Here is a 17,823-nt window from a genome sequence, read left to right on the forward strand (position 1 = left end):
GGGAGTAGGGTGCAAGGTGTTTGCAGTCAGGTGCAGGACTCACCCCTCGAGCACCTGTTACTCGACCGTTGCGCTTCTTCAAATTGAGAATAGAAAATCGTGCGAACCGTGCATGCGTCCTTGGTTGTTTCTCCAACGGAAATACAAACTTGTCGAGCTGAGGGTCTCTCCTACTTTATGTTTCAGCTTGCCAGTGGGAGGCCACACATCAGGCATCATAGGGGAGGGTCGCACTGCAGCAGGTGCAGTCCTGGTTCAGGGGCCGTAGTTCCTTGCACCCGTGGACGCGACACTCGCTGCTCCGAGTGCTCACCCGGTACCTACAGCCCGCACCACAGCACTCAACCCTGCTGGATATGCTCCCGTTGTGGTCCAGGACTCTACGAGGCTCATCCTTGCACCACCCTCACCGACACCGTCTGCGACTCCTGCCACCGCCACGCACCGGAGAATCCTGATTACCGCAGCAAGTGCCACGGCAGAGGCAGCTTCTTCCTGGCCCCCGAAGACGCCCTCAACACCGGCGAGGAAAGCTCTCTGGTCAACGAGTACCCGGAGAACTCCAGGGACCTCCGGAAAAAGGAAGAGGAGGACGAGATCCTGCGGCAGGATGCTCAGGCGGAAATGAAAGACGGCAGGAATTCTCTCGGTGACGTCAGCGAGGAGGCTGACTCCGTTGAAAAACTATGAATTTTCTGCAAGACTGCATTGACACAGAATATTCTTTGATAAGTCAGCTGGTTTTAATTTCCTTAATTAAACGCCATGCTCTTAATTACGAGCCGTTGGAGTGACAGAGAAGGTCGCTGGGGATGGAAATTCAGATATACGATTGTGGTATAGCTGGGTGACAAGGGTGGTCCTTGTGGAAAGGCTGATAAGAGATCAGGATTCTTGCTTAACATTCGCTAGTCAATTAATTGTAAGCAGAGGGTTGGGGTAGATTGAACGAGGCTGCGTGAGACATTTTTATACATTTTATTTGATACATTATAATTACGTTCGGGCCGTCCGTGTAATATCAGTATAACGTGCTGCATAGTGGCATCTTCGGCCGCCTTTGACTCAAACACTCCTCCATGCACTACAAAGGCAAACGGTTCTCTAGTACTTCTTTGTTCCTCCCCCCCTCAGAACCACGCTCTCTACTAATTAGATATTTTCTCTCTACCGATAATCCTATATTTTAACATTTCAACGCACACTCGACACTTGATTCGTCCTCTTACACATTATAATTATCCACGAATTAATCAACACACTGGACTGCAATGCGCTCACATTCATGTTTGTATACTATATCGATACGTTATAAGAATCTGTGTTCTATTTTTATTAGAATTAATATTGTTGTTTAATATAATACAGTATATATGTATAGACACAATAGCAACGTTTAACAGGCTCTCTACATCTACCATTGGAACGGGACCATCTCGTTGTGAGATTCGCTTTCACTACAACTGACGAATTGCTTGAAATCTTAACAAGTGCTTAAATTAAAGAAGAGAGCTAGGTTGCGGCGACGCGGCCCTCTTACTCAAGATATTTTCCATGGATTTTATGGAAGCTCGCATAAGTAGTACTCGAATAAATCAGTCGACAGAATTTATCGTCATAATTATATATATCTCTCTTATCATTTATGTGCTACGTTTCTTCCGTGTGCTTTAAACCCCTATATCGATACAGGTATCACTATAGTATTCTACCTATAGCCAAAGTGTAATCGCCGAACCATCTCATTTTCTATTTTGCATATTTCACTGCTTCTTTGTATAGACTCTATTCCAGTTTGGAAATACATATTGTCGTATCCCGAAGGATCGCACGCGCAATACTTTTGGGATGTGCGAGAAAGGCCTTATGATCGACTTACATAATTTACATTTTCACTTTACCTTATACAGATCATTATCATTATTTATATACTTTGGTTCAGTTTTTTTTTCTTGAGGTAAAAATACAACTTACCTCGATAGTGACATGTCTGAAGGATATGAAAATCTGTTCGTATTAAACTGGTTTATCGCTTTTTTAATTCGGAAAGTCGACGCATACTCCGTAAGCCAGATTTATCATTTACTTTCAATGTTCTCCAAGTGCACAACTACAAACGCCGCACTTTTGTCATTAACGTGTATATATAATATAGATTTTTGTATAGTATACAGTGTTACACTTTAAAGTTTATTCTTAATCTTAAATAATTCTAACGACGACACTTTTAACAGTTAATTCTCACAAGAAGGGGTAATTACTGTTGACACTTAAGTATGTCTTTTAAAGATTTTTCTTATAGTAATTCAATTTACGTTTAGCCATATCAGGTCCAAAAGATCTCTCTTGTTGACTCGAGAATTCCTGTAACGGAACTTAACACTTAGGTGCGAATAGATTAGTGTGCCTATTTGTTCCCAATAGTAATTAATGTTGTACCTAAGTAAATTAATAAAGTGATATATAGTATGTACATGTATAGTTGATGAAAAAGAAAATTCACATTGGCATGAACTAGATCAATACAAGAGATATGGTAGACTTTAATCATACATGTTACATTAGTTTATCTATAATATACGACTTAACTTTAAGAGTAATATTTCATGTACATGCCATTACATGATAAATAATAAGATTAAAATATTATTCATTGTCTTTTATAGTTGATCCTTCCTCGAAAATAGGAACATTTACGTTAATGTATAGAAATAAACAAAGTGAATTGAATCTCGCATGCACATCGCGATAAAGATTTATTGGAAAAATACTTACTAATGAAACGTATGGTAAAAATAAGTCAAAAAACGAGATGAACCAACACAGACACATTTTTTTTACGAGAGATATTATATTGTTTAATAATATAAATCAATAGTGTCTTACAAACATACATGTACATAAACCTAAACAATATAAAATAATTCAATATTACACAGAAGGAACTCGCACGATTCATTCTGATAGAAGCATGCTAGCTTAGTTTTGCTGTTGCATATGGTTGGAAGAGAATAATATAATCAGTGAGAGTTTAATGTTAGTGGAGTACTGTCTCGATACGAATATTATTGGCTTTGCTGGAAAAGACCATAAATCAGAATGACAATTTGAATATTCGTTACACCATATGCATACTAATTCCAACTGCTCTACGTGCTTATTTATAGATAATCCATTATCGAATATTTGGACCAATCTATTCGTAGCGAGCTCCAATACCACTTCGCATAGAGATGAAATGTAGAAACTTCATTTGCACAGTGCACGCATAAATATTTATCAAATTATTCATTAACAAAGTTAAATAAATTTTACTTCCATCATTTACAGTTACAATACAAAAATTAATGCTCAAACTTCAATGGACAGACTGACTTAATGTATAAAAAAAATAAATATAAAACATAACACATTCGTCTGCACGAATTGCAGTGACTGCCGAAATTTTTTCTGAATGAAAGACTCATATTGTATATATTATAACGTTTATAATTTTTCTTACACAATTTTCGTTTAAATCCGATTTCCTACATTAGATCTGTACACGAAACAAGAGAAAATGGAGAATGAAGTTGACTTACGGAAAAGAAAAAGATATTAAAGGGGGTTTTGAAATAAAATCGGGTGATACAATGAACATTAATTTTCACGCTACTGCCATCCATTCAAAGCCAAGAATCCAGAATGAGTTACATCTCATGGAAATTTACGTCTCGTATAATAAAATTTTTCAAAACAACTATACTCGAATGTATAGTTCAAGCATTGTTTATTATTGTTCTTTTGGTGACTTCTCGTCATGAGGTATACAAATCTCATGGCAATCCATCATCGTGGATTCTTAATTTAATAACGGCATAATATATAGTCCTTTAACAATCGTGCATTGCCACACGCTATTTGCAATCATAAGCATTATAATATATATATATATATATATATATATATATATTATACGCGTTGATCATAATTTCAATAGCTCGAACACTGATCTGTAACGCATGACCAATGCGACACTTACAATTTTGTACAGAACATACGTGTACATGCGTTTCGAGCAAATAATATATATATATTTATATATATTAGATTTATATTCAATTAAAAAATTATTAAATTTCACTAAAGAGTCTCACAAATACATGACTGATGAGGACTCGCGAATGTAAAATCAAGTCTGGTGAGATTCCAATTGATTATGAATTGTCCAAGTGAATGGATATACAAAAAAACAGGTTTACATATATATGACAGTAGATTAAATAATAAGTTAGATCGAACGAATACAAAACGCTTTCAATTTTTTTTTTTTCATAAAATATAGATTATTTACAACCACATAAGCGAAGCTCAACATCAGCTCAAATTTCACGTGCATATTTTTTTATTAGTTCCATATTGATTTAATCTGTGGCATTTCTAAGGTTCATCGGTTTATCAACATCAATGAGTATCCTCGACCTTGGCAGATCGTTATTATATAAGATAATCTATTAGGCAGGAGAGAGGAGAGGACGCAAACGTGGTAAAAGGGGGGATGAGGAGGAGTAAAGATAGGAGCAGGAAAAAAAGCAAAAATTGAAGTTTATACTACACGAACTACGTACGAACATGTACATCTCATTTAATTATAAGGGTAAAATATAAAGACGAGAAAAAAAAATTAGCACAAACAGATTTGAGCCCTTTCAGCTGAAAGCAATGCAACCTGTCTCTTGAGAAGTAATTGTACAGTCGCTTTGACATAATTGGAACACTTATATACAATTGAATAGAGCGATATGATTTAAGTGAGCGTTCGTCTGCATTTGCAAAGTAATGTACTAACTTGTTGCTTACACAGCTGCTCTTTCAAACATTACTCTAAAATAAAATTATTCAGAATCTTTAACATAGTACTCGTAAATATTACCTGTACAGGCTATTATGCTACTGATACTGAAATATACATCTCACACAAAACTTGTTACAGATAGCTTTACATTAACAGAGAATCGAAACAATCTAATAAATAATATTTATTAATTTACTCAGACATGTAAATATGGCCCTAAAATATCTCCAGATGTTATATTTATATATTATGTATATATGTATATATATATATATGTATTATATATTACCTTTCATTCGATTCATATATATGGCTAGTAATTTCCCAGCCATGGATTTATCCATATAAAATGGAAATGGATATTATTTGGAAAAAAATAAGGGAGATGGGAAAGAAGTTTATACGCTATTATTGGAAAGAACCTAAGAACTTTGAGCGCGATTATATGCATATAAACCGAAAACATTTAAAGTAAATAATTCATATTTTACAATTACAATCATCCTGCCAAAATTGTCATAAATCTCGCAGCAATTTCGAAATATAATCGGAATGAAATTATTTTGCTAAACTGCGAGAAAAAATGAAAAAGCACAGGCAAGAAGAGGTTGTGGAACGAGGATTGCATCGACTCAAGTATCATTAAAACTTAAAAAGATTACTATTTTACACAAGGAAGATAATGGTTCAAAGCATTCTAGTTTGTGGTAGTCATACATACAGCTATAATTTGCAGTGAAGTTTTCTGCTGAAAGGTAGCCAACAATTTTGCTATTCGAGACCGATATATAAGTGTGTGAGCTATGATTTTTATATTCCTCGACTCGACTGTGCTTCGTATAGTACAAATATCGTTGGTGATTACTTCAATTCAAGGTGACTAATATCATTAATAAAAAGTCAATATCTCATTACCTTTAATTACGAACTAATACTGTCCAGCGAAGCCAATCAAAGTTGCTTTATTTTTCATTTCCATTGTTTCTCGAGTGTTCAGAGAGCATTGCCTTCTTCAGAAACCGTGCGCAGTAGTTGAGTGACTTATGTTAGAAGCCAGCAAAGCGCTCTTACTAGTATATACGATCATTCTTAAAGCACTGTGAGTGTAACTTTGAATACCATGCATGCTTTTTTCGATAAATTTTCTCAAGTGCAAGGTGAGATCGTTGCACAACAATATTATACTTTTGTCCATTCCTTACAACGTGCCCACTCAATCTAAGACTGGCTGAACACCTTGCTAGGCCGTCTAAAATTGATCAACTAGCAAGTCACAAATTTCTATTGACATTGACTCTTTACTGGATCGTACAGTAAGTCTAAACATCTGTAACAAAATTATATATCTTTAATAAAAAGAAATTTAATGTATTAATGAAATTAAATAATCGATGCTAAATCTGGAGAAGCTTACCTGTGCTTGTTTATTAGGTTCCAGACGCAGTAAACATCCTACTTGTTGTGCCCGCATATGGACAATACCAGCGCACACAAAATTATCAGGATTGGGATCTATGCCGTCCAATAGCTGCATCCCAAACCCTTGCAATTTCGATCGTACTTGAGTCAAATCCATCGGCTGTTGGGCTTTGAAAATTTTTTGTGAGCGCTGCTGATTTGCACTGTAAGAGCAAAATTAACAATAATATAATATTAACTCAACATATTTCATCCCAATTTTAATGCACAACTTACCATCCCAGATTCTTCCATCTAGCGAAGAATGATTCCCCATTCATTTCGGTTGGCTCAAAGAACTTATTAATAGTTAATGGTAACTTCATAGCAATTTTCTGGGGTATATTGTTGTAAATGAAGGAGATCATCATACTTGGCGCATCTATAAAGTAAAATTTCTTTAATTACGTATAACAGTGCAACATAATAAGGCGAAGGTTCTTTCACGTACCGCTGTAATCATCGATACACTCAGCATTGATCATTTGTTGAATCTGAGCACCAGCTTCTAGTACTGGATCCACGGGCTTGACTTGGACAGCCAGTTTTGCTTGATTTTCATCGGACCAGGATAGTTGAGGCATAAAACTGTGAAGCGCATATTGTGTCTTGTTGCCGTAGAAAAGGCCGATTCTCCCAAGATTCTGTCTAAACTCAGATTTTACACCGATCTGGATGAGATCATTTTCGAACAGCACTCCGTTGTTCTTACAAACGAATTTCTTGGGGTTATAAGTGTTTTGGGCACCATTCGTTACGCCAGTTTTATTCGGCATATTATAAATATCGCCGAGAACATCGAGCAGAACCCCAGTGTTGCTTGCAGGCTGAGAAGACGGTGGAGTCGAGAGGCCTAGTAAATCGGCGGACGTATTGTTGACCGCAGCAATCGCGGTTGCTGAAGGAGCTTCCGCGTGATGATTCGTGTTCGCTGCTGGACTCTTGCTCTCTCTAATCTCATTCTCGGGCACGCGACCCGGTTTCTTTTTCTTCAATACAGCCAGAATTGAGGATTCTCGTTCGGGGAAAGCTGGCATCTCTTCCAGTACTGTTGCCAAAACGTCGGTAGATGCAATGATACTCAATTGAAGGTACTCGGAGGCTCGCTGCTGCAATTCTGCATCAGCACTACGTAAATTACTATGTTGCCTAAAAACATCTTGAATCTGGCTACGAATCTCAGGGAAAAGATTAACGAATTTGATGTACGTCGAAAGTAACAATGCTCTAGTCATAGGTGAGCATAAATGATATTTGGAATGTAGCAATTGGAATTGAACAGCTGGAGAGGATCTTTGATCACCTGCTATTAAATTTCCAAATTCACCGAGTATGTAGCCACCGACCTTGACCATGTTTTCATGACACGCTGGTGCTTGTAGTGCTTCGAACACCGTCTTCGCCGCATAACCTTGCACGTCGTCCCGATTTATAACGATTTGTATGACTCTGTACCAAACCTCCTCCGAAACGTAATCTCCAGCTATCCTTATCAAGTTCAGTATCACGTCAACGTACCAGGTATAGTCGGTGGCATATTTCTCTGCTAATATCGCAACCTTTAAAACCATTTCTTCTCTAATTGAATAATCTGCAGTTTCGAGGTAGTTTAACATCTCTTGCACAATTTCCTCGGCATTACTCTTATCGCACATGGCATACAATAAATCTACTGCCTGTTGTCTTACAGACACATCCTTTTCCATTTTCATGGACAGTATGACCACTTCTTGATGTTTTTTCACGGCTTCGTGCGAGAATTCAGAGGTCGCCAAATGACACATGGACTCTAGTGCCAAGTAACGTAAATTAGTTTCTCGATTTGAGAGAAATTGTCCGAGTTGATGACAAGCTCGAACCAATAAGTTTGGCTCGCTATCGTTGTGAATTATTAAACTGATGGCCTCGAACAATACGGCATTCTTTGCATTGGAATGCTGAACCTTCTTCGACTTTGGCGGCTCTTGGGCTTTGTTTAGTATGGTTTCTAAGCATTCGTTTAGCCTGCCTCTCACTCCGGGATCTTCGGCTGGTGGCGTATAATTTTGCAACAAACGTAGTAGCTTTACTGAAAGCCATGGTGCCGGCACGAAATAATAAGTATAATCCTGCAAGTCTGTGTAGCTAGATGTTACAATCTATGTAAGAAAGAAACCAAAATTATATTTTATTACTTCATTCACTCTATTATGAAGAGTGATGGGACTTACTCTGCTCAATCGGGATACCGCAAGACTAACGCAACCTCTGTATTCATCAGGATTCCTTTTTACGAGAGCATCTATTAATGATGCAGCCGCAGTAACCACCCCGAGATGTTGGTCGTTCAGAAGGTGAACTATACGCGATGTCCATTCTCCACCAGGTACAACATCTGGAGCAGTACGTAACAACCTCAGAAGACATAATGCGGCGCTTTGCTTAACCACATCCATTGTATCCCTAAAATATAATTTATTTCTTTAGAACGGATTTCTTGTAATTTCTCCATTTTCTTTATTTGCGTAGGAAATTTACCCCGATACGAGCAGCTTCGGAATCTCATTTCCAAAGGCCTCTGCCATTTCTTTACTACCAATGTTTGCAATACATTGTAAAGCAAGATTGACATGAATTGGATTTCGTGACGCCAAATCATTTTTTATACTTTGAATTATAAGCTTAATGAGATCACTGTTGGTATTTACTAGCACAGATATGAAAAGATAACCCTACAAAAATAATTATTGTTTTATTCTTCATTCTTTTAGTTAATCAAAAGTATTTTAGAAAGTCTTACAATTTGTTTCTCTGAGTATTTATTTGATGACAGCAAATTAACTGCTTCCATGTGACCAAAATCAATATCATGACCCAGTAGAAAAATAAAAAGTAATTTACAAACATATTTCTTCTTCTGGTAGCCATCCAGTGTTTTATCCCCCTTAAATTTGCTGCGAATATTTGCAAGCTCTTTATTTATTCTCTTGATCTCAGCTTCTTTGCTTTTACCTGGTGAATAATAATTATATTATACAGCTTGATACAGATACTAAAGAAATAATGTGGCAACATGCCATTATACTTGACATTCAAAATTCAATATATAGATTGTAATTTAACAATTAATATCCACAACTCTCTACATATTTTTAATTTTATTTTAATTTATTCCTCAAGATTATATTGAATTTTTTTTTCTTCTGAGTTAGTATTGCATGATGCCAGTATTATGCATTGGTATTGGTAGCTATCTTCTATCAGAAAGATATGCTTCTATCTCAACTCCGCCCCCTATCTCTTTGCTCTCTAATTTAAATATTTTCAGTTAATAGTAGTTTTAACAATACACTTTTGAAAGGTGCCATATAAATATAATTAATGTTGCAAAAATTCAATTTTTTATGTAAACCAATATCAAAATACTTAAAAATTTACTCAAACTGAAACTTACAATTTCTAATATCAGAAATAAACACTGCCAGTCCACGCATGCCATCCCCTCTCACAGCCGGCATCTTGCCTTTTTTTGTTCGATATCACCTGTAAAAAAAAAATCTTGTCAAGCTAAGAAACAATCCTATCATTCCATTATTCTGCTATACCCTAAGAGACATTCTTGTAGGGTAGAGAAATGAAATAAAATTTACAAGCTTATCAACGATCCAGAGTAAATTACTTTCAAGTGTTAAAACATAGTAAATCTGATGGTTTGATTAGTTTCGGAGTACGCTCTGCTTGATCAACAGGCCCTTATCATCTAATGTCTTTTCATTGAGTTAAGCCATAGTGAAATTCGTTGTGAGTAATTCTCGCGTGAAAGGTCAAGAGGATTAGGAGGACCTTGTGTCAATCTTCCGCTGGACAGAACAAGCCGTGGTTTTTCAGTCTAAAGATTTCATCAAAGAGAAGGCACATCACTGTGATCAAAGCCGGTTCAGCGTCACAAAATTTGATATTAGGATAGTATTTTGACAGTAGCTCTATCAATACGTGTGAAAGGCCCCGTCCTACAGGAGCTTTACGACAGGAAGGGCGTAAGAAATCTTTCTAAGACCAAATGAACAGTTTCGTAAGAGAATTACAATAAAAGTGGTAGTTTTAAGAATAAGAAATTGGGAGAAAAGACAGTGGTAAGTGGTATATCGTCAGTGATCGTCGGACAGACTCTAGCCTGTCTATGGAGAAAAGAGGTCGCGAGACAAATGGAATTTATCGATGTAGAGGTTATCCACTTGACACGTGAAGTATCGGTTCGACTGAATTACGTACCGATGAAGGTGAGGGTTGTTTCCACGCACAGCTCGATCACGGAGTGCACGGTAGGCGTGAAACTATTCAGTCGGTCGAAGGAATTTTGTGGCACTCGCCATTTGCAACCGCTGACTAGCTGACGGCTGCTGCCCGTTCGCTCGGGGATCAATGCGCATGCGCCTTCAGATACCGCCAGCTAATTTATATTTCGAACATTCAGTAAACAAGTTGACCTGAATTGACCGATTGCATTCTGTCATAATAAGTATACAAAAACTGCTGTTTCCCTGATTTTAAGATTATATTCAATTGTTGATTGAAACTAATCATTTTCTGCTTATCAAAGCATAGTTTACTGCCAATTATTCTAAATATATCGGGTGCATCCGGAAATTGCGTTTGTCAAAAGATATCTTAAAGGTCATAATGTAATTTCATATTGACTCATCTATAATGCATTTGCATCTATACCAATGACCCTAATATAGTCGAGTCTTATCAATATTAAATACCTATCATGCACATTTTAATTCATACCTCTTTATTGATTATAGCCTATCTTATAAAAATACATCATAGTAGCAAGAGAAACAAAGTTTTAAATTATATTAACAGGAATCCGTATACCGACATTACAGGACAAAAAATATTTCGCATTCAACGTTCTCATTTGTTGACGGATTGTAATGTTTCTACATGTTTTTGGAAATGCCAGAAGATTATCTACTGAAGTACATTGGGCAAATTAACAAAAAATTAGAAAAAAATTGTCTAAATAATATATTAACATTATTGAAATAACAAATAAATTGCAGAATCGCCTCACGTACTTCCCTAGATAATGTTCTTGCGTCGCGAACATGAAATCTTTCTATTATTGGTTTCTCAAGCAGCATCGTCATTTCTTGAAGTATTTGCACTTTTTTGGACTTTTTAGAAACACAAGAACACTATCTAGGAAAGTACGTTGGGCGATTCTGCAATTTATTTTTTTCAATAATGTTAATATATTTATTTAGACAATTTTTATTTAATTTTTTCATTTTTTGTTAATTTGCCCAATGTACTACAGTAGATAATCTTCTGGAATTTCCAAAAACATCAATGACATTACAGTCCGCCAACAAATGAGAACACTGTATGCGAAAAATTTTTTCCTATAATGTCGATATATGGTTTCCCGTTAACCTCTCGGCCCAGATACTGTAGAATTGCTAAAAGCTGCAAAAATATCTAAATTTTTACATTTGTTGTATTTTCTCATACAGCATCTGTAATCTATCTTTCATCACTGGTTGACCCTTCTTCGTTTTCTTTGAAAGTTTCTTAAATGCTTGAATTTTCTTCTCTTTATATTTTTTTAATGCTTCATCTTTCTTTGTTTTATTTAACAGTGCTTCTTCTTTCTTTTTTCTTTTCTCTTCCTTCTTTCTTATAAATTCTTGTTTAGCTTTAAAGAAAGCATTATACTTTTGTTTTCCTTCAGGTCTAAAACAATACATTTGCAAATAATTTGGTTTAAATTGAATTAAATATCACTAATGATAATATTCTCACTGTCTTGTTCTATCTTTGCTGGATTTTAAATTAACTGTAGAAGGGGGTAAAGATCCTGGTTGACTTTTTTGCATATCATTTGCTAACTCTTTTATAGCTGCTTTTTTTCTTTTCTCTTTCCATTGTTCAACTGTAGGAAAATATAATAAAATTTAATATTCAATGCTAGTTTATAGGTACTTATAACATACCTTTGAAACGGTTACTATATTTTTTTAACCTATACGCCTTCTTATCTAGGGTTGCCATTCGTCCTCTATTCCCTGGATACTGTCCTTTTTTATTAACTTTACGGGGATGTCCCGGAGGATTTTTAAATTTATCTGAGATTATCAAATCGTCCGAAAAAGTTACTTTTTCCTAATTCGCTATTACGCGTAAAAGACTGATCAACAAATATTGTTAGAAATCGGAGATGTGTTATGTCAAAGTCGTGAGTGCATTACAGGGGGCGGAAACTCTCTGCAAGATAGGTAAACCCGTAAAGCGTAGTTCGTCCAAATTTTCGAGTGGTGAGATGGCGCTAGAAGCACAGGAACTCTTTGCATGTGTAAGTGTGTCCGTTTATGTGTGTGTATATATATATGCATACGTAGAATATATACTATATATATAAGTCAATCCAAAAGAAAACACCAAAAAATTTAATTTAAATTTTTATATTTTTAAAATATCAAAAATACATTTGCTTTCTATAAATACATATATAACAAGAATATTAACAATAAATATAAAATTAAACATATTTTCCTTAAAAATTCATATAAATAATCAATTATCACAATAGTCATTTAAAGAGTGATGGAAAATGTAATCAAACTTCACAATTTTCTGCAGTTTGCTTGATGTAATTAATTAATCGAAGTTTTCAGTCTTTTGTTAACATTTATATTAAATAGCGAAGTACATAATCTAGGTTTTGATAATTTTTCATGTCACTCTTCAATTATAAAATTTAATCTCCCAAAGCTGCTCTTGTGCTCTCTTAAAGGTAATTCTAGATATTTTAGTGGAACTGGTTGCTGACTAGCTGTCCATATATAATTAACTATACTCATCTTTTGATATCAGACTCTTTGAAACAATAGTTTATTATGGTTTGATTTTATTCTCACTTTTGCTTCTGCGTTGATTGCTGCTCTTTTAATGGTCTCTGTACTGTTCCTTTTTTTTCACCTTTTTCCTTTTTTAATGTTTTCAAATATTTATTTTGTGCTTCCTTTGCAAATAAATTATTTCCCACTCGTTGTTCTTTTCCTTGCAATATTCTATTAATATTGGTGCACCATCTCACAATATATTGAGCTAATATCACTTGCATAAGCAGTGATTTTAAAAGAATATTGTGTTTCTCACAATTAATCCATAGTAAATCAAGCTCTATCCATAACATTGTCTCTAATTTTGTCCATAAATTTTTTGTCTCTACATTCTTTTTCATGTTTTGTTGTAAAACTTCTTGCGCTTTTTGGAATACTTGGACTACATTGTTGGTGGGCTGCGTTTCATTATTTACTAAACTTTTTTCACAATATGAACAATTTTTTATCTCTGTATTTTGTAATAGTTTTATGACCATTTTATTTAGAGTCGTTATCTTCTCCATATTCATATTATTAATATATTTATCTATTTCCTCTTTGGCATCATCTATTATAATTTCTTCAAATTCATCTTCATTGTCTTGTTTATTAATCTGTTCATTTTGTAACATAGATTTTAATGTGAAGAGCAAATCTCCATTGCATACATCTTCACAATTTGTCTTTCGTGTTCTCTTTGTTGTCAAGTTATTAATTAACAATGCTTTGTAATATGTTTCAAATTGAGTGCAAGTTGGAATGCTGTTGTTTCTTCCAAAGGTTCTTATCTGACCAAAAAAATTCTCCAGTGGATCTTGATTGATCATCCTGGGTTTTAAAGAAAGAAATCCTTTTTCTTTCATCATGTGCCATAATTTTTGGAAGCCTAGTATTGTACATTTCCAGTTTTTTAAACATGGTGGGTTCTTCACTGGCTGTTTGGTTTTTTTATCAACGAATCTCATATCTTCTAACTTAACTATAGCACTTTTCCAGAACTCTTCATGTTTACTATTTACTTTCACTATAGTTCTCAACGGTGCTTCTGGTGTCTTTGTGGTATATCCATTCACTGAGTCAAAAAGATCATTAAAAAATTTAAGCATTTCCGCAGTGTTTTGGCCTTCTTTCTTTGGAATTTGGAGGGGACCCTCTTTGGAAATTATATGACCTATAATTTAAAGAACATCAGAAAATAACTTAATGAAAGCTCACAAATATAAAGTAATAGAAAAAAAAACAAAAGTTTACCTTTAAGCTTTGTATGGTACATGATAAAACTAGCCATAGTTTTACTTAAAACTTGCGCAGCATGCTTTACTCTCATTTTTTTTATTTTCTTAATCACCACATGCTCCGCTGTAATTTTAGGCATCAATTTATATAAATGATCCATTGAATCCATCTTATATGCTGTTTGAACTATATCCCATGAAGCTATTTGCCTTTCATTTTCATTTTTATTCTTAAAGTTAATTTCCAGATCTTTTGTCAACATATTATTTCTTATAGACTTTATTAAGTGCGGTGGGTCATATATTGGTACAATTTCCTCTCCAAATAATTTAATGCAGTAGTCTGTCAAAATAAATTTTGTTTTAAAAAATTCAGTTTACATGTAAAGAGTTATTATTCGTTATAAATTAAGTACAATAAATAAAAACATACCATTTTCATTTTCACTGCGGAAAGATTCCCTTTTCAATTTATTTATAGCAGCAACATTTGTTCCTGCTTGATCGCAGACAAAAGCAAGAACATGAAGACCAGATTCTAATACTGATTCCAATACTCTTTTAATGCAATCAACTAATTGGTTAGTTTTAGTTGCAGCATCACAAAAGAAATAGGCTAATGGAAACTTCCATCCAGAATGTATGCCACGTACCATGAAAATTAGAGCATGGTCAGCAAACTTTGGTGTTCTTACAAATCCAAAGTCTTCAAATCCTGTTATGTAAGTTTTCGTGCTGTTATAATCAACATGTGCACTAAGTGCTACTTCATCCCACATTAAAGCGCAATACTTTTCTTTCTCTGACATTTGTGTCACTGATTCCTTCAAATGTTGATTTATAAATTTCATCGGACCAGGATAAGTATTAATTTTCTGCAGCATTGTACGTAATGTTCTAGTGGCAGGAAGATGGAACATTTCTCTTAAAAATAAATATGCTCTTGATGATTGTTTCCATAATGAAATAGCTAGGATCTTTTCATCCAAAGTATATCTTCGCCCCTGCAGAAAAGGTTAAAAACATATATTTGTGTGTACATTTTCTATGTGAATTTATTCATATACGACAGTACATAACATTTATAATAATCTAATTTCTTAAATTTTTTAATTTTCACAGTCTTTTATAACGTATATTTATTACTATACTTATTACAGTATTATATATAAATATATTTAATTAATATAACTATTCACGCATAATTGTAGCTTAAGTATTATTTTATATACACTTAGTTAAAATATTATGTCTGTCATAATTAATTTATTCTATTAATTTGTATGTATTTAGATTTTAAAGAATCTTAATAACATATAAGAGAAAAGACTTCAAATGCACTACTTTTTTATAAAAAACAGGAGTGTGAACGTAATTTTATACTTTTGATACTAATCATCTAATTGAGGCACTATTGTACCTCTTAATGATGCAGTTTAAGGAAGGCAAAATGACAATCCTTTATACAGGACATCATTTATATCAAAACCGAGTGCTTTAGCTTTAGCTATATTATAATATAATTTTTTCCATACCCTTGGTGCATATGCAGATGCCTTTATTTGCATATAAATAAAATTTCGTTGCTGTTGTGTTAGTTGACTCAGTAATTTTTCAATAGATTTAGATTTACTATATTTTTCTGCTTCTTTTAATCGCTGTTTTAACAACATATTTTTTTTCTGAGTATCTCTTTCCTTTTTTTCAAACACTTTAGCTATTTTGTACAGTTTCCTTTCTCTTCCACTCAGATTCTTCATATTTGTCCTTTTAGCTAATAAATAATTTCGTGGGTTTCCCTTCTCACTTACAATTTCTATTGTGCTTATGGGTACTTCCACATTAAACTCTCTTGAAACATCTACAATTTAAATTAAATTAAAGTTAAATTTTATAGAACAAAATATTTTCTAAAATTTATAAAACTGCTTGAAATACTTGCCAATTTCCATTACATCATCATTTATAGAGTCATGTGGCTCCAAGAAAGTTGATAATGAATAATTATCTGTAATCAAAATTAATTAATTTGAAACAGTTATTGTTGCACACTAGTTTTAATCAATGAAATATACTTTTATATTTCTTACCAGTATTCAATCTTTCTTTAGATGTTGAGCATGGTTTATTGGATGATACAGCTATCTCAATTGGTGATAAACGATCATCAACTGTAATTAAAACAATCAAAATATAAATATTATGTTACTTATGAAAACTTTATAATATAAAATTGAAAGAAAAAGAATAACTCACCTGATTCAGTCTCTACAGATTGTATCGTGTAATCAGTTATAATATTAATACTGGGTTTCGCAGAAGATTTTAATTTTTTCTGTTTATGTGTTTCTTCATAATCAGATTCTTTAAAGTGTCTGTAGCACACTACACACTTTTTTAGACCTTCATCATCTAAATGTGCCACTTTTGAAGAATATATACATTTCTTCCACTGAGCAAATCTTGTGGCTACTTTTGGGAAAATATGTTGTGGTGCATCCCATCTTGAAGGGCATCCCAAAACGCAACAACTTTTTCCCATTGCAACTGTTAGTGTTTCCTAAGAAAAAACAAGATTTAATTATGCAACTACTTGTATATACGTTATTGGTAAATGAAAAAGTTAATAATATTTGAGCTGAACTAACCCACGCAACAATTTACACCAAACTTCACACTTTCTCCACTAAAAAAATGAAGGTGTAATAGTGAAATTGTTTTATCCAGTTGCCTTTCTTTCTTTTCTACACACAAATTATCACTTTCTATTCAATTTTATGCGTCTTTCTGCAAAATTAAGACCCGATAAAAATTACACGTCTACTCTATACGGCTGAAAGGCAAAGCCCCGCGGAATGGAGTTTTGGCGCCAAAAAAGCGCATCATATGCTATCATACAATAATTTTTGTTTAGGCAAAATTAACACATATCTTGTATCTAAACAAGTAAAAAAACTTAAAAATTTAATTTCAAAGGCTTTTTAAGTGTTAATTATTGTTAATTAGTATTAATAAATAAATAGGTGAATAAAAAACTCTGTTTCACAGTTCTGACACCTGGCGGCGCCACAGTCATCGATCGCAGCGCCATCGCACCACTCGAAAATCTGGAGGAACTAAGCATTACGGGTGAATTGTGTATATGAGAGTTTCCGCCCCCTGGTGCATTACTGAGCAGCAGTAGCACTCAAGCAGCACTCGCACGCTTCGTTTTTTCGGAACAGTTCCTAAATGCATCGAAAAATTAGGGAAAGCCATACCTGTAGTGACCTGTAGTAGTGTGACCAATAGTATGTACAGTCAGAAAAATAATGCTAGCAACTTAAGAAATTGGAGTTAAAAAAGCAGTTTTCGCACCAGATAAACAGCAGTTATACTTGAAAATTAGTCATCTTGAAATAATTACTCCAACCTTTATTCAGAT

At 34.2% G+C, this 17,823-nt stretch overlaps 3 protein-coding genes and 1 long non-coding RNA gene across 4 annotated transcripts; 2 read left to right on the plus strand and 2 right to left on the minus strand.

The window, feature by feature from the left end:
* Positions 1 to 93: 93 nt before the first annotated feature.
* LOC136785049 (uncharacterized) lies at positions 94 to 5,285 on the plus strand (the record flags this gene model as incomplete). Its single annotated transcript, XM_066746063.1, has 1 exon — positions 94 to 5,285. A coding segment is annotated over one exon (597 nt), but the record flags the coding sequence as incomplete, so codon positions are not given.
* Positions 5,286 to 5,317: 32 nt separating this feature from the next.
* Positions 5,318 to 10,678, minus strand: LOC136785043 (AP-2 complex subunit alpha-like). Its single transcript, XM_066746043.1, has 9 exons — positions 10,544 to 10,678; positions 9,726 to 9,814; positions 9,072 to 9,283; positions 8,810 to 9,003; positions 8,503 to 8,734; positions 6,744 to 8,430; positions 6,530 to 6,674; positions 6,249 to 6,456; positions 5,318 to 6,161 (listed from the first exon to the last, which is right to left on the minus strand). The coding sequence occupies exons 2-9, from the start codon at positions 9,787 to 9,789 to the stop codon at positions 6,084 to 6,086; spliced, it is 2,820 nt and encodes a 939-aa protein (XP_066602140.1). The 5' UTR covers positions 9,790 to 9,814; positions 10,544 to 10,678; the 3' UTR covers positions 5,318 to 6,083.
* Positions 10,679 to 11,045: 367 nt separating this feature from the next.
* LOC136785044 (thyroid transcription factor 1-associated protein 26 homolog) lies at positions 11,046 to 12,519 on the minus strand. The gene is made up of 3 exons (XM_066746044.1): positions 12,274 to 12,519; positions 12,083 to 12,212; positions 11,046 to 12,013 (listed from the first exon to the last, which is right to left on the minus strand). The coding sequence occupies exons 1-3, from the start codon at positions 12,329 to 12,331 to the stop codon at positions 11,767 to 11,769; spliced, it is 435 nt and encodes a 144-aa protein (XP_066602141.1). The 5' UTR covers positions 12,332 to 12,519; the 3' UTR covers positions 11,046 to 11,766.
* A 16-nt stretch (positions 12,520 to 12,535) lies between these two features.
* LOC136785045 (uncharacterized) lies at positions 12,536 to 17,554 on the plus strand. The gene is made up of 3 exons (XR_010824533.1): positions 12,536 to 12,632; positions 14,992 to 15,121; positions 17,448 to 17,554. It is a non-coding gene; the product is annotated as an uncharacterized lncRNA (long non-coding RNA).
* The last annotated feature ends 269 nt before the right edge of the window (positions 17,555 to 17,823 follow it).

The sequence above is a fragment of the Prorops nasuta genome, unplaced genomic scaffold (genome assembly GCF_024137725.1).
Source record: "Prorops nasuta isolate Cenicafe-Biocafe unplaced genomic scaffold, Cenicafe_Pnas_1.2 PNAS00140, whole genome shotgun sequence".
Classification (NCBI taxonomy): Eukaryota; Metazoa; Arthropoda; class Insecta; order Hymenoptera; family Bethylidae; genus Prorops; species Prorops nasuta.

Coding starts and splice junctions, on each gene's coding strand:
- LOC136785043 (XM_066746043.1), bottom strand. CDS start 9,789: ATGCCGGCTGTGAGAGGGGATGGCATGCGTGGACTGGCAGTGTTTATT. Junction 8,735..8,809: donor CCGAAGCTGCTCGTATCGGG/GTAAATTTCCTA, acceptor ATTATATTTTAG/GGATACAATGGATGTGGTTA. Junction 6,675..6,743: donor GTGTATCGATGATTACAGCG/GTACGTGAAAGA, acceptor TTTACTTTATAG/ATGCGCCAAGTATGATGATC.
- LOC136785044 (XM_066746044.1), bottom strand. CDS start 12,331: ATGGCAACCCTAGATAAGAAGGCGTATAGGTTAAAAAAATATAGTAAC. Junction 12,213..12,273: donor ATATAGTAACCGTTTCAAAG/GTATGTTATAAG, acceptor ATTTTCCTACAG/TTGAACAATGGAAAGAGAAA. Junction 12,014..12,082: donor AGCAAAGATAGAACAAGACA/GTGAGAATATTA, acceptor GTATTGTTTTAG/ACCTGAAGGAAAACAAAAGT.